We start from the raw sequence: 21,035 nt of genomic DNA, 5'->3' as shown, positions 1-21,035 counted from the left end.
AAGAGCACTTGGAGGCGTTAAGGCGCAGCTTATGTCTCCTTAATATTTCAAAGATTCTCCCAAGGTCATTGCCGTGCTCGGATTCCGCTTTACTCTTCACCACCATATCGTCTATATAAATCTCAATGCTTCTCCCTAGCAACGGTTCAAACATCCTGGTCATCATCCTCTGGTAGGTAGCCCTTACGTTCTTTAACCCAAAAGGCATTACCTTGTAGTAGTAGTTTCCGGTAGGGGTAACGAAGGCTGTCTTTTCTTGATCGTCCAGGGCCAAAGGTATTTGGTTGTAGCCTTGAAAAGCGTCCAAAAAGCTCATCGAGGATGACCTATAGTGGCATCCACTAGCTGGTCTATCCAAGGCATGGAGAAAGGGTCTTTCGGATAGGCCTTGTTCAGATTTGTGAAGTCTATGCACACTCGCCACTTCCCACTCTTCTTCGTCACCACTGCGGTGTTGGCTAACCACTCAGGGTAGAAAACCTCTTTGATAGTCTCGGCCAGCTTTAACTTCATTACCTTATCTCTGATTGTGTTAGAATACTCCTTGGATGAGCGCCGAGGAGCTTGCTTTTTGGGGATGACAGATGCGTTGACATTCAAATGATGGCAGATGAAGTCCAGATCCACCTCCAGAGCTTCATAAGCGCTCCATGCAAACACATCGATGTTCCTCTTGAGGAAAACTATCAGCTCTTCCCTTTCCTGAGGAGGCAGTTGGGCTCCGACCTGGAAAAAATTTTCCAGATCATCTCCCACAATGATTTTCTCCAGACCTTCACATTTTGCTTCCTCGGCCGGCCCACAGACAGGTGACGCCGATGTCTTTGATTGCTATAAGTCTGTCTCGAAAGGGACCGAGGGCCCGACTTTAGGTTGGTGCAGAACGGCGGCCACCAGGCATTGCCTAGCCATGAACTGACTCCCAATGAGCTCTTCGATCCCATCTCCAGTGGGGTACTTGACTTTCCGGTGGTTAAGGAAATGGCTCCTAGGGCATATAGCCAAGGCCTTCCTACGATGGCAGTGTAGTGGGAATAGGCGTCAATCACGATAAAGTCCACTTCGACCACTTCTGACCTTGCTTGTATGGGTAGTCTTATCAGACCTTTTGGGATGACCATCTTCCCATTAAAACTTATCAACGGTGAATCGTATGCTGTCAAATCTTCTGGTTTCAAGTTCAACCCCTTGTATAGGTCAGGGTACATAACCTCTACGCCATTATCTTAGTCTACTATCACCCTCCTCATGTCGTACCTTCCTATCCTGAGGGTGACCACTAAGGTATCATCATGTAATTGTATAGTTCCCACCTTATTCTCATCCAAAAAACTCAACATCGGTCGAACCTCCAACAGTCTTCTTCAGTGCAGGGTTGGCATCCTTGGCTAGTGACCGGGCCACAGACATCACTTTGGAAGGTCGCGAACCTGTTCTCCTAAGAGCGGCAAAGATAACGTTGATGGTGCCCAAAGGGGGCCTTAAAGGGGCGTTTCCCTGAGCCCCTGACTGTGACTGGTCTTGTTGCTCGTTGGGCTGATACAGGAGTTGCTGTAACTTTCCCTCCTTGACTAGCTACTTAAGATGATTCCATAGAGTTCTACAATCCTCGGTGGTATGCCCTCGCTTTTGATGATATTGGCAATAGAGGCTCTGGTTGCACCTCAAGGGGTCTCCTCCCATCTTGTTAGGCCATTTGAAGTATGGCTCGTTCTTGATCTTCTCCAAAACTTGATGCACTGGTTGGCGGAACACAGTGTTAACCACCTGAGGAACAGCGGATCCAGACTGTCCTGTGAAATCCCTTCAGGGTCTGTTGTTATTGTATCGGTCTAACTTGAAATCCCTCTTGTCCTGGGAGATAACCTTGCCTTTTCCTTTGTCTTATTGCTGGTCTTCTTCAACCCTCTTGTATTTGTCAATCTTGTCCATGAGCTAGCGTATGCTAGTGATAGGTTTTCCAGTCAAGGATTTCCTTAAGCCACGCTCGGCTGGTAGGCCAAGCTTGAAGGTGCTGATGGCTATATTATCGAAATCACCTTTTATCTCGTTGAACATCTCCCAATATCGATCTGAATTTTTTTCCAGGGTTTCCACCTCCCTCATGGACAGAGACAACAAGGAAGCTAAAGGCTGGGCAACCCTGCTGCATGTGATGAAGTGAGATCCGAACGGCTGAGTGAGTTCCTCAAAGAAGTCAATGGATTCTACTCTCAGGCCATCAAACCATCTCATTACCACCGGTTCGAAGCTGGATGGGAATACTTTGCACATTAAGGCCTCGTTCCTAGAGTGCACAGCCATCCTTTGGTTGAAGTGGTTGACATGCTTAACAGGGTCTGTCCTTCCATTGTACGCAGTGAATGTGGGCTGAGTGAATTGCCGAGGAAGTTTTCCTTCCTCTATCCTCCGCGTGAAAGGTGACTTAGAAATTTGCTTGAGCACTTTACTTAAAGCATCATTCCCTATTCCTTTGGAAGATGAGTTTTTGTTCCCGTGCCCATGGTGATACTCCTCATCATGCGAGAAGGACTCACTGGGAGAAGTCCTTGATCTCCGTTTGTAACTGTCATCCTCTCCGTTGTTAGAGGAGGAGTAGGAAACGGTAAGAGATTGACTTCTCCATTCGTGGAGTAACTCTCTTTTCAAACGATCAATCTCTTGTTGCATGACTTTGGTGTTCTTTTCATGAGAGAGATAGCTACCACCCCGAGAATGACTTTTGCTGGTGTGGGTAGTACGCACGCTCCCTTCCTGGTCCCATCTACGTTTGAGGTTAACAAAATGGTCCTCCCATTAGGACCCCCTAAATTCTGCCTGGTGTGGAGCTAAATCTACCATAGTTGGAAACCGAACTCACCAACACTCCAGGATTTTCCCACAAACGGCACCAATTGTAGGGGCTAAATTTGGAACCTAACTCAGGATCGAATGGAGTGAGGCCCAAAAAACTTAGAACAATGAATTTATAGAGAGTGGGTTGTAAAACTGGGTCAGAGTGAATTGGATCGCAAGTGAAATAGGCTCAACTTATAGGAACTAAGAAGATGGTTGGATTAAGTTTAGAAAAACAATCCTCGGCACGAGTCCGAGGAGGTTAGCTCTTATATATTCCTTGCAAGTATGATTACAAGTTTGATTCTTAATTACTACAGTATTTCTCTCTTGACTTCTATGGGGAGTTTCTCCTATTATATAGTCACCTTTAAACGATCTTGGCCTTCCACTTGTTGGCCATCCATTTCCTTACTTGAGTGCCTGTCCCATCGGATACTCCCTTAGGCTACCTTGTGCGTTGGGACGGTCAACATAGCCCTATTCAAGGGTCTTCTCCACATTAATGTGGCCAGAAAATTAGCTGCAGAGCCTTAAATGCGGAGGTAGTGGATTCCTTCTCAGATATTTTAGGGCTTCTGTCCGTACTTTGTTTTTGTAATGCTTGTCCGTGCTCGTAGAACTTCCGGGAATACCTCTCTGGATGGTAGACTACCTGTTCAGACCTCGGCATTATCAGTCCGAGGTGACATCTATCCTCGGCCTACCTCTTGTGCCATTATGGCTAAAGTTGACCTCATCACCCTTTAGCACGAGTCCCCTTGATGGTGCTCACCCCTCCCTGACTGGTCTTTAGTCCTCAGCTTGGGCCTTGGGCCCAAGACACACATAAACGATGATCTTTGAGGCCCAATGCCCTTACAATAAACATTATTAGGGTTAATATTCTTTCTGTTTCAATTTGTTTATCCTATTTTAAAAACTTAACTTTTTATTTGTCATGTTTCAAAAATCTATCTTTTTAAGGAACCGTTATTTATTGTCTTATTTGTTGTATAAAAAGGTATAAGTTCCCAAAATTATCCTCCTTAAATTTTTTTTTTTTGGAGAGAAATACCCTCATTAATTTAAACTTTATAAAAAGAATGACATTGACTTTTTAAATAAAATAAAGGGCAAAATAGAAATTTTATTTATTAATTTTTGGTAACAAGTTCGGTTAGGGATTTTGTCTTTTTTTTTTTTTTTTGACAAACAAGGGTTTCTAGACCTTTTTGCATGGTTTTAGACCTAGAACGTTCAAAGAACCATAGAAGGTAGGGATGGCAATCTTGGGGCGGGGCCGAAGGACGGGGTCTCCACCCCCGCTCTGCCTGATTTTGTCTTGCCCCATCCCCACAATTTTTACTCCATCCTCGCCTCGCATGATTTTGTCTTGTCCCATCCCCGCCCCTCATGACAAGAAAAATTTTCTTGCCCCATCCTCGCCCCTTAGGGCTCCACAAAGCCCCGTCTCACCCTGTAAAACTCTACTTCTTGTTGATTTTCCCACAACTATTACAATTTTTTAATAAAACATGATTCATTAATAAAAATATACTTGAAATTACAAATAAATTTATCCATCAAATCAAACTAATTTTTAGGAAAAACTAAATAATATTATCCAAGTGTTTTACAAGACAATATCACAATGAAAACAGAAATCTCTTAGTACAAAATCAATGATTTAATAGTGTATAAGCTTGTTTCTAATAAAGACAAAAAAAAAAACGTTAAAATTAGTACCTTATTTCCAACCTTGCTAGAGAGAAAAAAGATGCAAAGAATCACATTAGGTAGAATAAAATAAATTGATAATATGTTTGTTTAAATAGTAGGGTTTTAGGGTGTGAAAATTTTACAATTTAACCCTTATTAATGCAGAGCGGGGTAGAGATGGGGCGGGGTGGGTCTAAAAAGTCTAAACCCATTCTCACCCCGCCCTATGGTGCAGGGTTAAAATCTTGCCCCATTCCTGCCCTACCACCTTTGCAAGGTGGGGAAAACTCGCATGAGGTGAAGTGGGGAGGGGCGGGTTAAGCAGGACCAGGCAAAATTGCCAACCCTAATAGAAGGGAAAGGTTCAAAGTTTTTAAGGTCAGACCGAGATTCATTGAGGTCAAAATGTGATGACGTCAAAATTAATTTAATATTAGTTAAAATTCAAATAAATTTATTGAATGTGCAAAAATACGGAAATTTGCTCTCAAAAAAATATAGGCAAAATCACTATTTTGGTCCTTATATTTTAGGATCATAGTCAATTTGGTCTCTGTTATTTTTAACTTGCAATCAATCTGGTTCTTACCATTAACTCACTAAAAAAAAAATGCCTACATGGCTAACACATTGCACAATTGGCACACTTGAGCTGATGTGGCTAATAAAATTAAAATAAAAAATTTTCAATTAATATTTTAAAAATCCAGGTCAGAATTTGAATTAAAAATTTAATTTCTCAATTTTAGAGGAAAAATAAAATGAATTAAAAAAAAATGAAACACTCTTAATCGTGGAAGTTTGATCACTTTAGAATTTGTATTTTGTTCCTTTAGATCTATTTATCTTTAGAACTATTTAGAGGTTGAGCATAAGCATAACCGTAATAGCTCGATCTAATCTACATAAGCTTCGCCTCAAGCACATCAAATCCACCACTACCATTAAAGAAATGACATCTAGGTCTTGGTTACTCATCATGTAGTTTGTGTTGTTAATTGGGTTGAATTAAGCTGTTAATAATGGTTTATATCTAGATTTGATCCTTTGTCCTCTACCTTAAAGGTTCTTGTGAATTTCTCTTTAATAGAAGTTTTATTTATTTATATTATTTTATTTTATTTTATTTTATTTTAATAAAACATAATTGAAGTATTTGAATTCAAATAGATAATAAATAAAGATAGAAATTAGATTTTTGAATTTTTTTTCTTTTGTAGTGAGATACTATTACTCATTTAATCTTTTTTGCTTTTTTGTAAGAAATAAAATTAAACTAAAGGGTCTGTTATTTCAGAATTTGTATGAGGATATTTTGGTAAGCCAAAAGTTGAAAACAAAATAGGGGAATCCGCTTATCAGTAGTATAGAAGAAGATACATAGTACAATAGCTCTTATTCCAAACTATACTTGTAATAAAAGGCAAATATTCTTTCTCACGGTACCCCTTTTCCCATTCATCCTTTTAAGGTTTGCCATACAAAGCAAACATGCCATCAATATCATCGTGGCTCAATTCTCTTTTTGTCATACCATAACCCAGAAAAGGGTACATAACAGCATTTACATCTGTACTATGTTCAAGTCCAAGAATGTGTCCAATTTCGTGTGTGGCTGCCGATACCATGTCAAGTTGATTAGCATTTGGTTTATCATTAATGCTCCAGTTCTCATCAGGATCAAAGAGCATTATTGGAAAAGTTGGTGGACCAGCACGCGCTGTAACTTTACCAGGTCCATCCATGTGCATTATTCCTATACTAATGTCAGATGTGGAACTTGGTCGTCCCCTTGCAAATGTAAATTGTGTATGTTTGTGCCATTCTTCGGAACCTGTTTGCATTGCAAAACTTAACTTATCCAATACCTCATGCGTGACACTTGAATTAAAGGTATAGGTGAGATATTTCTTACCCCATTTTGGCTTTCCAGGGAAAAATGCATAATTCGGACTCATGTTGTCAATATCAGAAACTCCACACCGTGGGGTCATCATTACATCGAGGGTGCTAGAGTCGAGCCTCCCTGTAACATTGAGATGAAAATTCTTCTGGAAAGATTTTATTGCATGTTCCAAATGTTCATCGAACTCATCCTTGTCTTTTACACTAGCATGATCATTGCTTAAACCAATGCTGTTGTCTAACTTTAAGTAGCCGAATGCACTGAGATAGTGTTTGATCTCATGCAGCCCTTTCACCGTTTGGCCCTTGTGAGATCCCTCAAGATGTTGAAGGGACTTGAAAGAGTGTCCTTTAATAGGCTGTATTACGAGAAGGAGAAGTATAATTGATAAAAGAAGAGAGAGATTTGTAGCCATGGCTATAGTTGTGTCCAAGAAACACACACATAAACCTTTTTCCTCTACGTGAATAAAGTGAAAGAAAATGACTACCATATATATGCTTGTAATCTTAGTTTTATGGTATCTAGGGTATGTTTGATAGACTGTAATAGGCACGGTAATGTAATAATTATTCTTATAATTTAGTTATTCAATAGTTTGTTTATGTTTTTATTACAGGAAATAGTCACTCATTATGATAGTTATTCTTTAAAATGAGGAATAACTATCCATCTCTAAGGGCACGTTTGGTACACTATAATGATTATTACATGGGAATAGGAATAAGTATTACAAAGAATACATTAAGTTGGAATGTAATAAATATTACTATTCATTAGTTTGGTGACCATTTAATAATAGAATTCTGAATATGTATCCACAGTTTATTAGAGTATAAAAAGAAGGTGTAATTAAATTATTTTTAAGTCAAATTTCTTAAAATACACTTATTTTAGGGTGTTCAAAATAGAGCATAATTAATAAGAGGGAAAATTTATTTTCTTTCCTTTTGAAGATGTGGCAACTAATGACTTTTTAGGAAATTTTTTTTAAAAGTTATTACATAAGGTGAAAGAATAAATATTCAGTACTTTTGATAAAGAACAATTATTCCTCATTTTGAAGAATAACTATTCATAAGAAATAACTATTCATTATAATAAAAACATAACCAAACAACTGAATAGTTATGTCATAGGAATATCTATTACATTACAGTAACTATTACAGTTTATTAAATGTGCCCTAAAAGAGTTGAATCTCTACCTTGTATAAAACAAAAACAAAAAAATATGTAATAGCTATTCCTTAGTAGGTGTATTAATTTCAACAATTAATATATTTCTAAATAAACATACTTTCCATATGCACATAATAATTATGAAAATTAAAAAATAATAACTAATCTCTTTTTCAAATTTAAAAAAATATTATTTTTTAGGAAACATAATTATATGAGTATGATATTTCCTTAAATATATTTAAAGTTTGATCTAAAATGCTTTCATTCCATTGTCTTTAGAATTCTATTATTGTGTTGTCACCAAACAAATGAATAGTAATAAGTATTACATTATAACATTTTGTATTCCTTATGATATCTATTTCTATTCTTATGTAATTACCGTTACAGTCTACCAAACGTGCCCTTAATGTTGAAAATATTTATAGGAAATTCTGAACTAATTCAATAAGGACGTATCTTCATGAGACATTCCAAAAAAAAAAATGCAAAGACGTACATATCATATGTGCATGTTTATTCACATCATGCTCCAAATCAATCAATATATATTTATATATAAAAGCATAGAACTCATGTGGGAGAGCATTTTCACCTCAAAAGATAAAAACTTATTAAAATTCACATCATAGATAAGCACTAATTAAAATTCAAAAGATAAGAACTCTTTATTTTCTTAAATTCATTGTATCAAGACATTTCTCAAGCACCATATTAAAATTTAAAGGATAAAGACTCTTTATTATCTTGGGTTCATTGTTTCCAAACTTTTTTCCCTCCACAAAGCACAAAACTTTTCATATTTCCACTTACCATTCACCTCCTGTATTTCTGCTATATATATATACACCTACCTATAGCCTTTTATTTTCTTGCCATAGGTTAGGTGTTTTTATTTTGTTTTAGCCCTAATAATTTATCAGTTTCTTTGTAATTTCTGACTGCTATGTAGTGTGGTATTGGTATGAGCATCAATCATATAAGTAAAAAATGATGATTATTTTGGAGTTTTCTTTGTTGTTAATCAAGATTATCTTGACTTCTGTTGCAACCTCAAATTTAGTTGCATCTATTCAATAATAGTGTGCAAACGCTGTACATACTTAGTCATATTGTTAGTTCTATCCATCAAAGCTACAATTAAGTAGTTCTTCATGTAATTTTTATGCTCATTCTCATGTATCTTTCACATATAGTACTTATCCACCTGTATTTTTTTGATTACTTAGTTGTTAGTGTTGTTAATTACAGTTGTTGCAATTTTTTTGGATTATTTTCAAATTATTTAATTTGTTGTTATGGTTTTATTATTATATTATTAGCCATGTTAATTTCAAGTTTGCCAATTGTGTAATCCGTTAGTCATGAAATCATTTTCCATTAAAAATAAAAAGTACCAAATTGACTACTACTAAAATATAAAGACTAAATTGACTGTGACTTCAAAATATAAAGACCAAAATAGTATTTTCACCTTCTAAAAAAAACATTGTTAGGATTAATATAATTATAACTAAAAGTGGCCTTACCCATTGGAGCCGCTTCTTTAGGAGCACCAAATGATAGCCTTACAATATCAAAACCACCTTAATTTTAGGAGGCAAAGAGTTAACAAAATTTAAATATCCTTAGCAAAATCCACTCAAATTCAAATATCCTTACCGTATCAAAACCATCTTAATTCTAGGAGACAAGAGTTAGCACAATTTAAATATTCTTACCATATTAAAATGCACAATTCAAATATCTTTGAATTTGCTTATTCGCAATGCTTTTAATCTCAATTCAATTGGGTTTCAAACTTTCAATTACACTGCAAAAACATTATTAAAAAAAAGTTAAGAATTATTTTTCAGTTTAAAAAGGTTTAGATGCAAAATTACTATGTTAACTTAAAAGGGTTTTTTTTTATTTTTTTTATTCGAGTTTGGTCTAGGTATCTACATGTCATAAATTCAGGTTGGATTTTGGTATATCGGATCCATAGCCATCCCTAACTAGCATTACTCATTACTTTTTTTTTTTTTAATACAATATAAAAATTTTACTCTAACATAATTCAAGTATATATGTGTGTGATACTCCTTCTTAAAGACTTGAACCCCAACCCCTGCCTTCCACACCCCTTAGACATAAGTACTTATACTTATAGAATGACTATCATGCACCCCTTCCACACCCCTTAGACATAAGTACTTATACTTATAGAATGACTATCATGCCAATGGTGCGTAGTGGTAGCATTACTTATCACAAAATGCTGATCAAGTGAAAGGAGCATAAATTATGGAGTGAAATAAGGGATGTGTGGTATAAGAGCTTTTCTTGGCTTTGACTCACATGTGGGACACATGTAGGCTTATGGAAGTACATGTTTTCTAAGTCCACATGATTCTTTCTTCTTCTTCTTCTTCCATTTTTTTTTTTTTTTTTTTTTTTGGAGAAAGCACATGATTCTTTCTTTGGTCTTAAAAGTGTATAAAAATCCTCTTTTTGGGCCCTCCAAACCAAATTTCCATAAAATCCCCAAAAAATCGCTTCAAGTGGGCTTGGGCCACATGGGATGAGATAAAGTAGAAAGAACAATGGTTAGGCCTTGCATGTTTTAGGCTATATTGTTGGCTGGCTTTCAAATGGACCTTTGTAAAAATTTGGTCCGCAATGTAATCAAATCTCCTTTCGTTGCCCATTACTTAAAACACAAAAACAAAACCAATGGCTTTATTAGTTCGTTGTCTAATGCTTTATTCCTTTTGGGGGGCGTTTGGTTTGTCGTAATGTTAAATTAAGCCGTAATATTATATTATTGTAATCATTAATGTAATCTCAATATAAAAATATAACATTACTTTGTTTAGGAAGATGATGAGATTAAGATGATTTGATATGTTTTGTATTTAAAATTATGGTTATGCTAGAAAAAATAAAATAAACCAAAAATCTTAATATCACATCATCTTAATGTGCATCACATTAAGGGCACATCACAACAAACCAAACACCCCTTTAAAGAAAAAAGGTATAAAATAAACTAACCAATAACTCACACAAAGTACGATATAATGTTAACAAAATCTTTGTTTAATTATTTTAATATTGTAGAAATCTTTTTCTAAATCCTTTATTTATTACAACTAAAAACAAAAAAGAGTATAAGCATTTAATTTTTGAATTAAAAAAAAACATGTTAACTTAAAAAAAAAAAAAAAAAAAAACCATCCACACAAAAGGCATTTTGTTTTTCTTTTTATAAGTCATTGAGGGACATCAATATAATCACAAACTTTTAAGAGTGTATATTTTATAATTGGGTTGGGTTTAGATAACATCTGTTGTAACTCTAAACAATATTACACCAACAAATATTTTTTAATTGAATGTGAATTTTGACAAATCGACCGTTGGATTATATTATCTTTGTATATTCTCCATAATTGCAAAATTTCAAGGTGATCAAAGATTGATAATCATGTCATCTATCAATTGTATAAATTTCAGTTTTTGTAGTTTAAAATGATGCATAAAAGATGAGTTTATGGATTGAATGGTAAATAATATCCCATTGGTATGAAAATTGGCATGCATGTTTAGAATATATAGAACATGTAATCCAACGGTGGAATTTTCAAAATATAAATTCATTAACACATTATTGGGTAGCGTTCTATTACTTAGAGTTATACCAGGAATAACTTGAACACAACTCTTTATAATTATATCATCTCGAATATTTTAAAGTCAAATTATCAAAACGTGTATTTTAGAATAATCATTTCATTGTTTCCTTATTTATAACCAACAACATTGAGAAAAAATACAAAATTAGTAATTGCCCAAAAGAGATATAGTTTATAATAATAATAGTAACTATCAATAACATTGGAGAGTAAAAGAACATCCGAAAAAAAAAAAAAAACCAAACTATTTATTTTCTCATAAAAATTAATCCTATATATATATATATATATTTTTTTTTTTACACATGAGCACGTGTCTTCTTTACCATTCACTACTTTGTATCATCTATTGTCCTCTCAGTCTAATATTTTGAAGCCCAAACAAAATAGATCTTTGCAATACTTATACTCTAATTTTTATTTTTTCTCAATTTAATTTTCAAACTACAAGTGTAAAATAAGTGAAAAATATTATGTTGCAGGTAATAAATGTAGAAAATAAATATACATAACACATGTACAAAGTAAGAAGAATACTCTGCATGCAAATCCTTATTAAAAAAAACTCAATGACATGGTAAAAATAAATAAATAAATTATATAGAAAATTCCTCATACCATCATAATGAAATGATTATGCCCGACTAAATGCAAACATTAATAAATTTTATTTATTTATTTTTATATAGAAGAGATATGCTGAATTTTATAAAATTTGGCAATATCAGCTAAAAAGTACATCATGAAATTATGGAAGAACATCCTCCATCCACACCAAATAACCACTAACATGTCTTGCAAGCATTATATATTAGATTATGTAATATATACATAATTGACAATGCAATAGCTCTTATTTTAAACCATACTTGTAATAAAAGGCAAATATTCTTTCTTGTGGTACTCCTTGTCCTATTTAATCTCTAAGCACTACAAAAAACTAGACCTATAGTGGCGTTTTCGATAAACGATGCTATAGGAAAATCTATAGTTGCGTTTGGAGAATTCTATAGTGGTGTTTAAAAAAAAGGGTTTATAGCAGGGTTTCCAACAGCCTATAGTGGTGTTTGTCAAACGCTACTATAGACCAGGACATATAGTGGCGTTTGACAAACGCCACTATAGACACTTTTTTTTTTTTTTTGGTTGGGTAGGACTTATAATGGCGTTTGTCAAATGCCACTATTGGCCCTTGAAAGACCAGGACCTATAATGGCATTTGACAAACATTATTATAGGCACTTTTTTTCTCTCGATTGGGTAGGGCCTATAGTGGCCTTTGACAAATGCCATTATTGGCCTTTGTAAGAGTAGGAGCTACAGTGGTGTTTGACAAACGCCACTATAGGCATTTGTAATAGTAGGACTATAGGCACTTTTTATTTCAGATTTTTTTTTTTTTTTTGAGGTTTGGTTTTTTTTTTAATAAGAGCTAGAGGAAAAAAGACCTATAGTGGCATTTGTCAAATGCCACTATAGGTCTTGGTCTTATAAGGGCCTATGGTGGCGTTTCGCAAATGCCATTATAGCCCAGCACACAAAAAAAAAAAAATAAAATAAAAAATAAAAAAACTGAATGGCCATTCAATTTCAGCGTAAACAAATTATGGAATATGCCAAGAATATTCTATGGCATATTCTAGAATATTTGAATAATATATATATATATATATGTATATATTATTATATATTTATATTTAAATGAGAGATACTACGTTTACAATATTTTTACAAAAAATTATAAGTGCTTAGTTGTTATTAGTTCAAATTTAAATTTAACATTAAGATTACTTTTTTGCTCTAATAATAACAATCAGTAATAACCTGCCACTTAAGATTTATTGCAAAAATATTGTGAACATATTATTTCTCTATTTAAATTTGTATATATATATATATATATGTGCGCGTAAAAAAAGTGTTAAAAAAATTACAAAATATAAAGTCCACCTACCCCCACTCACCTTATCAATTCATTTTTTCCACGTCTAGCCAACTTCTTTAGAGTCTTTTTTTTTTTTTTTTCCTGATCTCCACTTCTTTAGACTTCTTTTTATCCCTTACTCTCACTCACCTTATCAATCCATTTTCTCCACGTCTAGCTAGCTTCTCCACTCTTCTTTTCTCTCTCTTTTTTCCTTCTTTCACTCTTCTTTCACTACACGCCTGGATTTATTCTTTTCTCTTCCTCTCCATTTTGATTTTATTTCCCCTATTTTATTTGTGGTGGTGTTAATGTTAGTGGGTTTTGGATTTGAAGATGGCGTTGCAACTTGTTAATTTTGTAAATGGTGTTACTGTTATGGGATTTGTGATTGAAGAAAGAGTGTTATTGTGTTTGATGCCATTAGTTGCATAGTTGCAAGTAAGTATTTTTTAAAAAAAATTTTAATGATTGTTTTGGTCTTTTCCTTGATTAATTTTTGTGAATTCTTTGGCTTTTTATTATTGATAGGTATAGAGATCATAAGTTTGATAATATCTTTGTTAATAGAAACAAAAAAGTAGTGAAAAATTTGAAATCTATTTGATGATTTCTTATTGTAGGTTGGTCTATGGCAGCTGAATGAGTTGGGGTGGAGTTGCTATTTTTTTTTTTTTTTGGATGTGAGCATATTGTGTTTGATTTTGAATTTTTTTTGTGGGTTTGTGTTTCATTTTGAATTTGCTGGGCTATAGTGTTTGTATTTTGTATTTTGTATTTTTTTGAATTTGTATTTTTTTTGGGTTTGTATTTTGTTGAATGTATTTTGTTTTATTTATGTTTTTTTTTTTGTATCTTTTAATTTAATTACAATTTTAGTTCAATTAAAAAAAAACATTTGATTTAATTTTTGGTAATCAAAATTTTTTTTGTTGGTGGTTTTCGGCTATAGTGGCATTTGTAGAATGCCATTATTGTACTGTCACTATAGACCTATAGTGGCGTTCTAAAAAGTTGCTATAGCATTTTTTTTTTTTTTTAAATTGGTCTATAGTGGCATTTTTCGTAAAATGCCACTATAGCAAATGTTACTATAGCCCAAATGGGCCTATAGTAGCGTTTTTAGTACCTATAGTGGCGTTTTACAAATGCCACTATAGGCATAGTTTTTTGTAAGGTGTGCCATACAAAGTAAGCATGCCATCAATATCATCATGGTTCAATTCTCTTTTTGTCATTCCAAAATTTAGAAAAGGGTACATAACAGCATTTACATCTGTACAATGTTGAAGTCCAAGAATGTGTCTAATTTCATGTGTGGCCACCGATACCGTGTCAATCACCATTTGGTTTATCAATGCTCCAGTTCTCATTGGCATCAAAGTGCATTTTTCCCATAGTTGGTGGAAAAGCATGAGCAAAAACCTTACTAGGTCCATCAAATGGTTGGTCATCTCCATGCCAACCCCTTTAATATCCTATCACAACGTCAAATGTGGAACTTGGTTGTCCCTCTACAAGTGTAAATTGTGTATGTTTGATCCTTTCTTCGAAACCCTGTTGCACTATGGGTCCTAACTTTTCCAGTACCTCAGGCTTGACACTTGAATCAAAGGTATAGATGAGATGGTTCTTGTCTCATTTTGGCTTTCCATTGTACAATGCATAATTCAGACTCATGTTGTCATCATCAGTTTCTCCACACCGTGGAGTCCAGGGACGAACGCAGGATTTTAAGCCGGGGGGGGGGGGGCCAGAGATAAGCAAATTTTTTTTTTCCAAATATGCATCCATATAGTATTAATAAACTATCAACCAAAACAAATACCCAAAAATCATTGTTTCTTAATATATTAAGATACAATCTACTAACAAAAACAAAAGATGCGAAACACTATTGTTTCTTTATACAATCATCTATGAAAAGGGAACTCGACGCTCTTTCAAATCTTTAAAATCATCTACTATTGAATCCAAACTAAATGTCGAAGCTATATCCTTTTCAATGTATAACATCAAAGAGTCATTCAAAAAGTCATCTTCCATTTTGTTTCGAAGTTCAGTTTTGACAAGTTTCATAGCTGAAAATGCTCGCTCTGTAGTAGCAGTAGAAATTGGAAGAGTAAGCACAAGTATCACCATTCTATAAACAAGTTTGTAGTGTTCTGAATTTCCAGTTCTCACTAACCATTGAGACAACTCAGATAAACTTTTCAATTTTTTGAACTCTGGATCTTGGACTACATTATGCTCAAAATGATAAAGCTCCTTCTCCAACACTTGTTTGTCATAATCTGTGAAATCTTGTGGATAGAAATTCTTTACCAACAAACAAAGATCACTAATTCTGAAAGATTTTAATGCCTCTCGAGGTTCTAAAGCTGAGCTAAGCCTAAGCAACTCCATTGCATCTTCATTAAACCGATAATTTAGTTCCTGTAGTTGAGAATCTATTATAGCATAAAAAATATTTACTCAATAATGATGCTCATTTGTAACGTTATCTGGTTGATTACGAGCTCGACCTCGCCTCGCAACATAACGAGCATTCATATTCAGGACATCAATGCGATGCTTCTCACAAAATGATATCACAGTGGTGAGTAAGCCATCCCATCCATTATTTCTAAATTTTTGGATAAGTGCTTTAGTAGATGAAACTAAATGCATAGCATTTAAAATGTCTTGAGATTGGCTTTGCAAAGCTTCACAAAGTTTATCAGTGATCTCCATAGTTTCCTTCTCAAGATGCAAGATGAAAACAAATTCAAATGAAGTTAAACCTTCATAAGCTGACTCTCATTCTGCCCGATTTTCTCCATCAATTGCACCATCAATTATATTTTGTAAAACTTCAATAGTTGAACTAAACATCCTTAATAAGCTAGAAATTGATCTAAAATGTGAACTCCAACGTGTTTCTCCAGGTCGTTGTAAAGTGCCAATTTGATTAAGTCCACTTCCAATCTCAAGCTCTTCAAGATCAATCAAAGGTGCTATTTCATTAGCATTGGCAACTTTCAATTGCTCATTGCGCTTGCATGAAGCACTAACAATTTTGATTAGAAAAAGCAATGTAAGAAAAAAATGACTAATGGGAACAACTTGTTTTGATGCTTTTACTAATGCCAATTGTAAGTGATGTGCAAAACAATGGATATAGTAAGCATATGGGCAATCATTCAAAATTAAAGCTTGTAATCCATTTCACATACCTCGCATGTTGCTTGCTCCATCATATCCTTACCCTCGAATATTTTGTATATCTAAGCAATATTGAGATAACAAAGAATATATCCTCTTCTTTAGAGTCAAAGCTGCAGTGTCAACAACATGAATAAGCCCAAAAAAGCGTTCTTTCACAAAGCCTTCTGCATCAACATATCTAAACACCACAGCCATTTGCTCTTTCATGGACTCATCACAAGCTTCATCAACCATTATGCAAAACTTTGCATCACCAATTTCTTCCCGAATGGCCTTCTTCACTTTGGCTGAGAAAACATGTAGAATTTCCTTTTGAATCCTAGGTGATGTGTAGGTTGCATTTTTTGGAGCTTTTTCTATTATTTCAGCAACCTTCTTATTCCAAAAAGTCACAATACCCAATGATTCATGAAAGTTCTCACGATTTAATGAACTAAAACTTTCATCTCGACCTCTAAAAGCTATAGCTTGAAAGGCAAGATATCGCACAATAAAAATTGTAGCCTTCAATTGCAACCGATTATTTGCAATTTGTTCAGTAGTGAAATGATCAACTACCCTTTGCAAATGTTGCGATTGGTTCATCAAATCCTTACACATTTGCTCAGCAACTCTATGAGCTGAGTTAGGATATTTTCCTATATGAACTTGAAAAGAACAATCTTTGCCCCCAACCTTTTTTCAATTTCTAAATCCACCAACAATAAATGTATTTTGTCCCACAACCACATTTGGATTATGAAAGACAAAGCAAGGTAGACAATAAGCTGCATCTGTTGTAGGAGAATATTCAAGCCATTTTGAATTATTTCTATACCAAGAAGCTTGAAAGCTACGATTGTGCTTTTCACTTTTTTTGAATGTCTCTAGAGGAGGTTGGTGCGGACCTTTTTTAATGTAAGCCCGTCGAATTTTATCACGTTGATTAACATGATATTCCCATATTTGTTTGCGTGTTCCGAGATCATAATCCAAAGAATCAAGGTCAATTCTTTGAAATTGTGTTTGAGAGATTGGAACATCCTCATTTTCCGGAATTGGAACATCCGCATTTTCCGGAATTGGAATAGCAACATTAGTTGTTGGCAATTCCACGTTGACTTCGGAAGAATTTGAAGTTGAACATTTTCTTTTGAAAAAATCAAGTATTGTAGTTGATTTTTTCATGATCTACAAATAAAATAAAAATTATATAAGAATTACCGTTATTTTTTTAAATTTGTTTGATAATTTCTTATATTATATGATTTATTTTTTTTCTTTTTGTCTTTGGTCTGCCTTTAATGTCTTTGTGTTTAAATTGTCTTTATTTATGTCTCTGTGTTGTCTCTTTCTTTATTTATATCTTTTATGTTTTTTGTATCTTTGTGTTGTCTCTTGTCTTCATCTTCCTAATTCTGACCCACTAACCCAAATATCCAATGAATCCCACTACAGACAGTCAAGCACTACTAACAAAAACTTTTCTTAACTTTACCTTTTTTTTTGTTTTTTGTTTTTTTTTCCTCCCCTGTCACTTGCCTTTGCCCAACAGCAACTCCACTTTTCCCTATTCCCTATTATTATGTCCAACTAATGTCCAACTACCGGTCAACAAAGAAAAAACCATCTGACTATCACTACAATCTCTACTCTCTCTATCTATCTCTTTTATCTATATAATGCAAGAGCCACAAACACAGAGTCACAAAGCCAAAACCCAAAAAAAAAAAAAAAAAAAAAAAAAAAAAAAACACAAACAGTTCAGTTCAGTTCGGCCGCAGCACAAGCACCAAATCACCAAATCAGTTCAGTAACTTCAGTTCATCAGTAAAAACACAAACAAGAAACACTCAAAACACCACAAGCACAGTTTCTTTGATTCTCAGAATCTCAGATCACAGATTCACAAGGTTTTGAAATTTGAAGGAAAAGATAAGAGTTAAAGAGTAAATACCTGTGATTCTGTGGACTGTGATTCTGTGAAGGCTCGAAGCTGGGCTGGGCAGATCGGGAAATGGCAACCGGCGGCAACGGCGGCAAGTGGATCTCGTCTCGCGTGGTGGCGTGGGTCTCGCTCTCACCGGTGTGGGTCTCGCTTGAAGCTGGGTTCGCACTTCACACTCTCTATCTCTCTCCGTCACGACGTCACGGCAACACCACTGCGGCGCTGCCTCTCTGTCTCTCTCTGTCTCGCTCGTAGCTCTCGCCTCTCAGTCTCTCACTTTCCTTTCTTTCTTTTTTTTTTTTCTTTTTTTTCCTTTGGTTTTTGCTTTCTCCGTTTGGTTTTGGACTGCTGAGGGCTGAGATTTTTTTTTTTGGTTGTGGATTGACATGGGTTATGGGCTCTGCTCTGAGCTGGCCGAATGATGGGCTAGGGGAAGGGGGGCCGGAGCAAAAATTTCAGGGGGGCCCAAGCCCCTTTTTTTTTTTTTGGAAAAATTTTACTTACTAAAAATTTTTTTTTTTTTGGCCCAGGGGGGGCCTGGGCCCCCTTAGCCTTGTACCTGGGTCCGTCCCTGGTGGAGTCATCATTTTATCGAGGGTGCTAGAGTTGAGTCTCCCTGTAATATTGAGATGAAAATTCTTCTAGAAAGATTTTATTGTGTGTTCCAAATGGTCATCAAACTCATCTTTCTCTTTTACACTAGCATGATCATATTTGCTCAAACCAATGCTGTGGTTTATCTTTAAGTAGCTGAATGCACTGAGATAGTGTTTGATCTCATGCAGCCCTTTCACTGTTTGGCCTTTGTGAGATCCCTCAAGATGTTGGAGGGACTTGAAAGAGTGGCCTCCAATAGGCTGTGTTACAAGAAGGAGAAATACAATTGATAAAAGAAGAGAAAGATTGGTAGCCATGGTTATAGTTGTGTCCAAGAAACACGTAATAAACTTTTTTCCTCTATGTGAATAAAGGGAAACAAAATGACTGACCATTGAATAACAGATTTGGAATTCAATCCTTATTTACCCCAAAAACTGATTTGTGTCTCGGTTTGATGATGAAGAGCTACCATCATTCATCAAGAGAGAATATCATAAGTTGAAACTCTCTTTAAAAAAAGAAAAAAAAAAAAAGACTACTATATATATGTGTGTGTGTGTGAAATCTTAGACCTATGATATTTAATGTTGAAAATATTAATAGGAAATTCTGAAATAATGCAAGGACTTGTCTTTATAGGACATTCCAAAAAAAATGCAGGGACGTGTCATATATTTGAAAAAGTCAAATCTGCATTCACATCTCACGAATTGCTATTTTTCTTTTTTTCTTTTTATTGGTGAACTGTTTTTTTTTTTTTTTCTTTTTGTTATAATTGTTCGGAAATTTCCATTGTTGGATCTTTTCTAGCAGAATTCTAAGGAATTGAATGTCACAAAGGAAATTCCCTCACATCCTTTTTGTTATAATTTACATCTTTTTGCCTTTTTCTTTTTGAGGACTAAACTTATTCTTAGATTTGATTGTAAGTTATAATATTAGAATAAAATTTAGGGTAAGTTACATGTTTAATCCTAACTTTTACTCTATGTTTGTATAGTAATTTAGTCCCTAAAATATTAAATGTGTCAATTTAGTCCCTAACATTTTGGTATTGTGTCAAAATAGTCTTTGCCGTTAATTGACGAATGGAAAATGTTGACTTGACTATCAGCCAAAATAAGAAATTATTTCTTATGTCACATATATTGCCACATGAAATTTTTAAAAAAAATTAAGAAAATTAATTTCAAGAATTTGTTGTAATTGTAAGATAAATTTAAAGTTGCGGAATAAAATACACATACCTCCAGCCATAGTTGTTTAAGTTTTTGAAGAAAAGAAGACTCACTATATGATGATAGTGTATATAAAAGGGTCTTCTAGTCTATGGCCTTTACCTCACATATGTGCTTTTATGGAAACACAGGCTATATATATATAGGCTAGACTAGGGACCCTTTTAGATGAAGATTTTCATAACTCTCCTTCCATCAAGGAGCTTAAAAGTTGTAACTTCATGGTGGTTATTAACCAAATGGGTTACACCATTTGAGAGTTACTAAAGGATGTTATATCTAAAATGTAACTTTCACAAATAGGAAACTTAAGACATGAAATAAGAAACTTAAGACATGAGTTTCATCTTCAAATGTGGGCCACATAAAATTTTCTTTAAGGAGATATAATCCTACATTCTCCCACTTGGCCCACATGAAATTTAAATAACTCAATAAGTGCTTATCATTATGCTATAGCCACGATATTATCCATGTCACTAGTTGTGAAATGCTCCCACTCAAATAAAGAATCCAATACATGAATCATGGCGGTAATCCCCTCAATTATAACGAGTATTTCCTTCCATGTATTACAATGTAATGTAATCCTTACATGAGTACTTTATGGGCCATTAATTCTTTATGAATGGACTACCTATTAGCCATTTGGGTCCTCCTCTAAGCATCCCCATAGATATATTGTCCTTTATTTATCCCTATGGATTAAATAGACTTTGTACTTTATGTGCACAAAATATATATTGTTTTTTATTCTCTAAGAATAAGCAAATATGTGTCCCAAATACAAAACAACTAAAGAGAAATTAAACATCAAATAAGTTATTAAGTCCCAT

General features: G+C 34.3%; 4 protein-coding genes across 4 annotated transcripts; all 4 read right to left on the bottom strand.

Annotated features, from left to right (window-relative positions):
* Window positions 1-312: 312 nt before the first annotated feature.
* On the bottom strand, window positions 313-1,208 carry LOC115964408. Its single transcript, XM_031083725.1, has 2 exons — window positions 921-1,208; window positions 313-726 (listed from the first exon to the last, which is right to left on the bottom strand). The coding sequence occupies exons 1-2, from the start codon at window positions 1,206-1,208 to the stop codon at window positions 313-315; spliced, it is 702 nt and encodes a 233-aa protein (XP_030939585.1).
* Window positions 1,209-1,935: 727 nt separating this feature from the next.
* LOC115964407 lies at window positions 1,936-2,670 on the bottom strand. The gene has a single exon (XM_031083723.1). The coding sequence runs from the start codon at window positions 2,668-2,670 to the stop codon at window positions 1,936-1,938; it is 735 nt and encodes a 244-aa protein (XP_030939583.1).
* A 3,332-nt stretch (window positions 2,671-6,002) lies between these two features.
* On the bottom strand, window positions 6,003-6,857 carry LOC115964406 (metalloendoproteinase 5-MMP-like). Its single transcript, XM_031083722.1, has one exon. It carries the CDS (start codon window positions 6,855-6,857, stop codon window positions 6,003-6,005), a length of 855 nt encoding a protein of 284 aa, XP_030939582.1.
* Window positions 6,858-15,144: 8,287 nt separating this feature from the next.
* Window positions 15,145-17,034, bottom strand: LOC115964405. The gene is made up of 3 exons (XM_031083721.1): window positions 16,475-17,034; window positions 16,143-16,276; window positions 15,145-15,677 (listed from the first exon to the last, which is right to left on the bottom strand). Exons 1-3 carry the CDS (start codon window positions 17,032-17,034, stop codon window positions 15,145-15,147), a joined length of 1,227 nt encoding a protein of 408 aa, XP_030939581.1.
* Between the last annotated feature and the right edge of the window lie 4,001 nt (window positions 17,035-21,035).

This window comes from Quercus lobata, chromosome 10 (assembly GCF_001633185.2).
Source record: "Quercus lobata isolate SW786 chromosome 10, ValleyOak3.0 Primary Assembly, whole genome shotgun sequence".
Lineage (NCBI taxonomy): Eukaryota > Viridiplantae > Streptophyta > Magnoliopsida > Fagales > Fagaceae > Quercus > Quercus lobata.
Note: the sequence above shows the minus strand (reverse complement) of the source record. Positions and strands in the feature narration are given on the sequence as shown.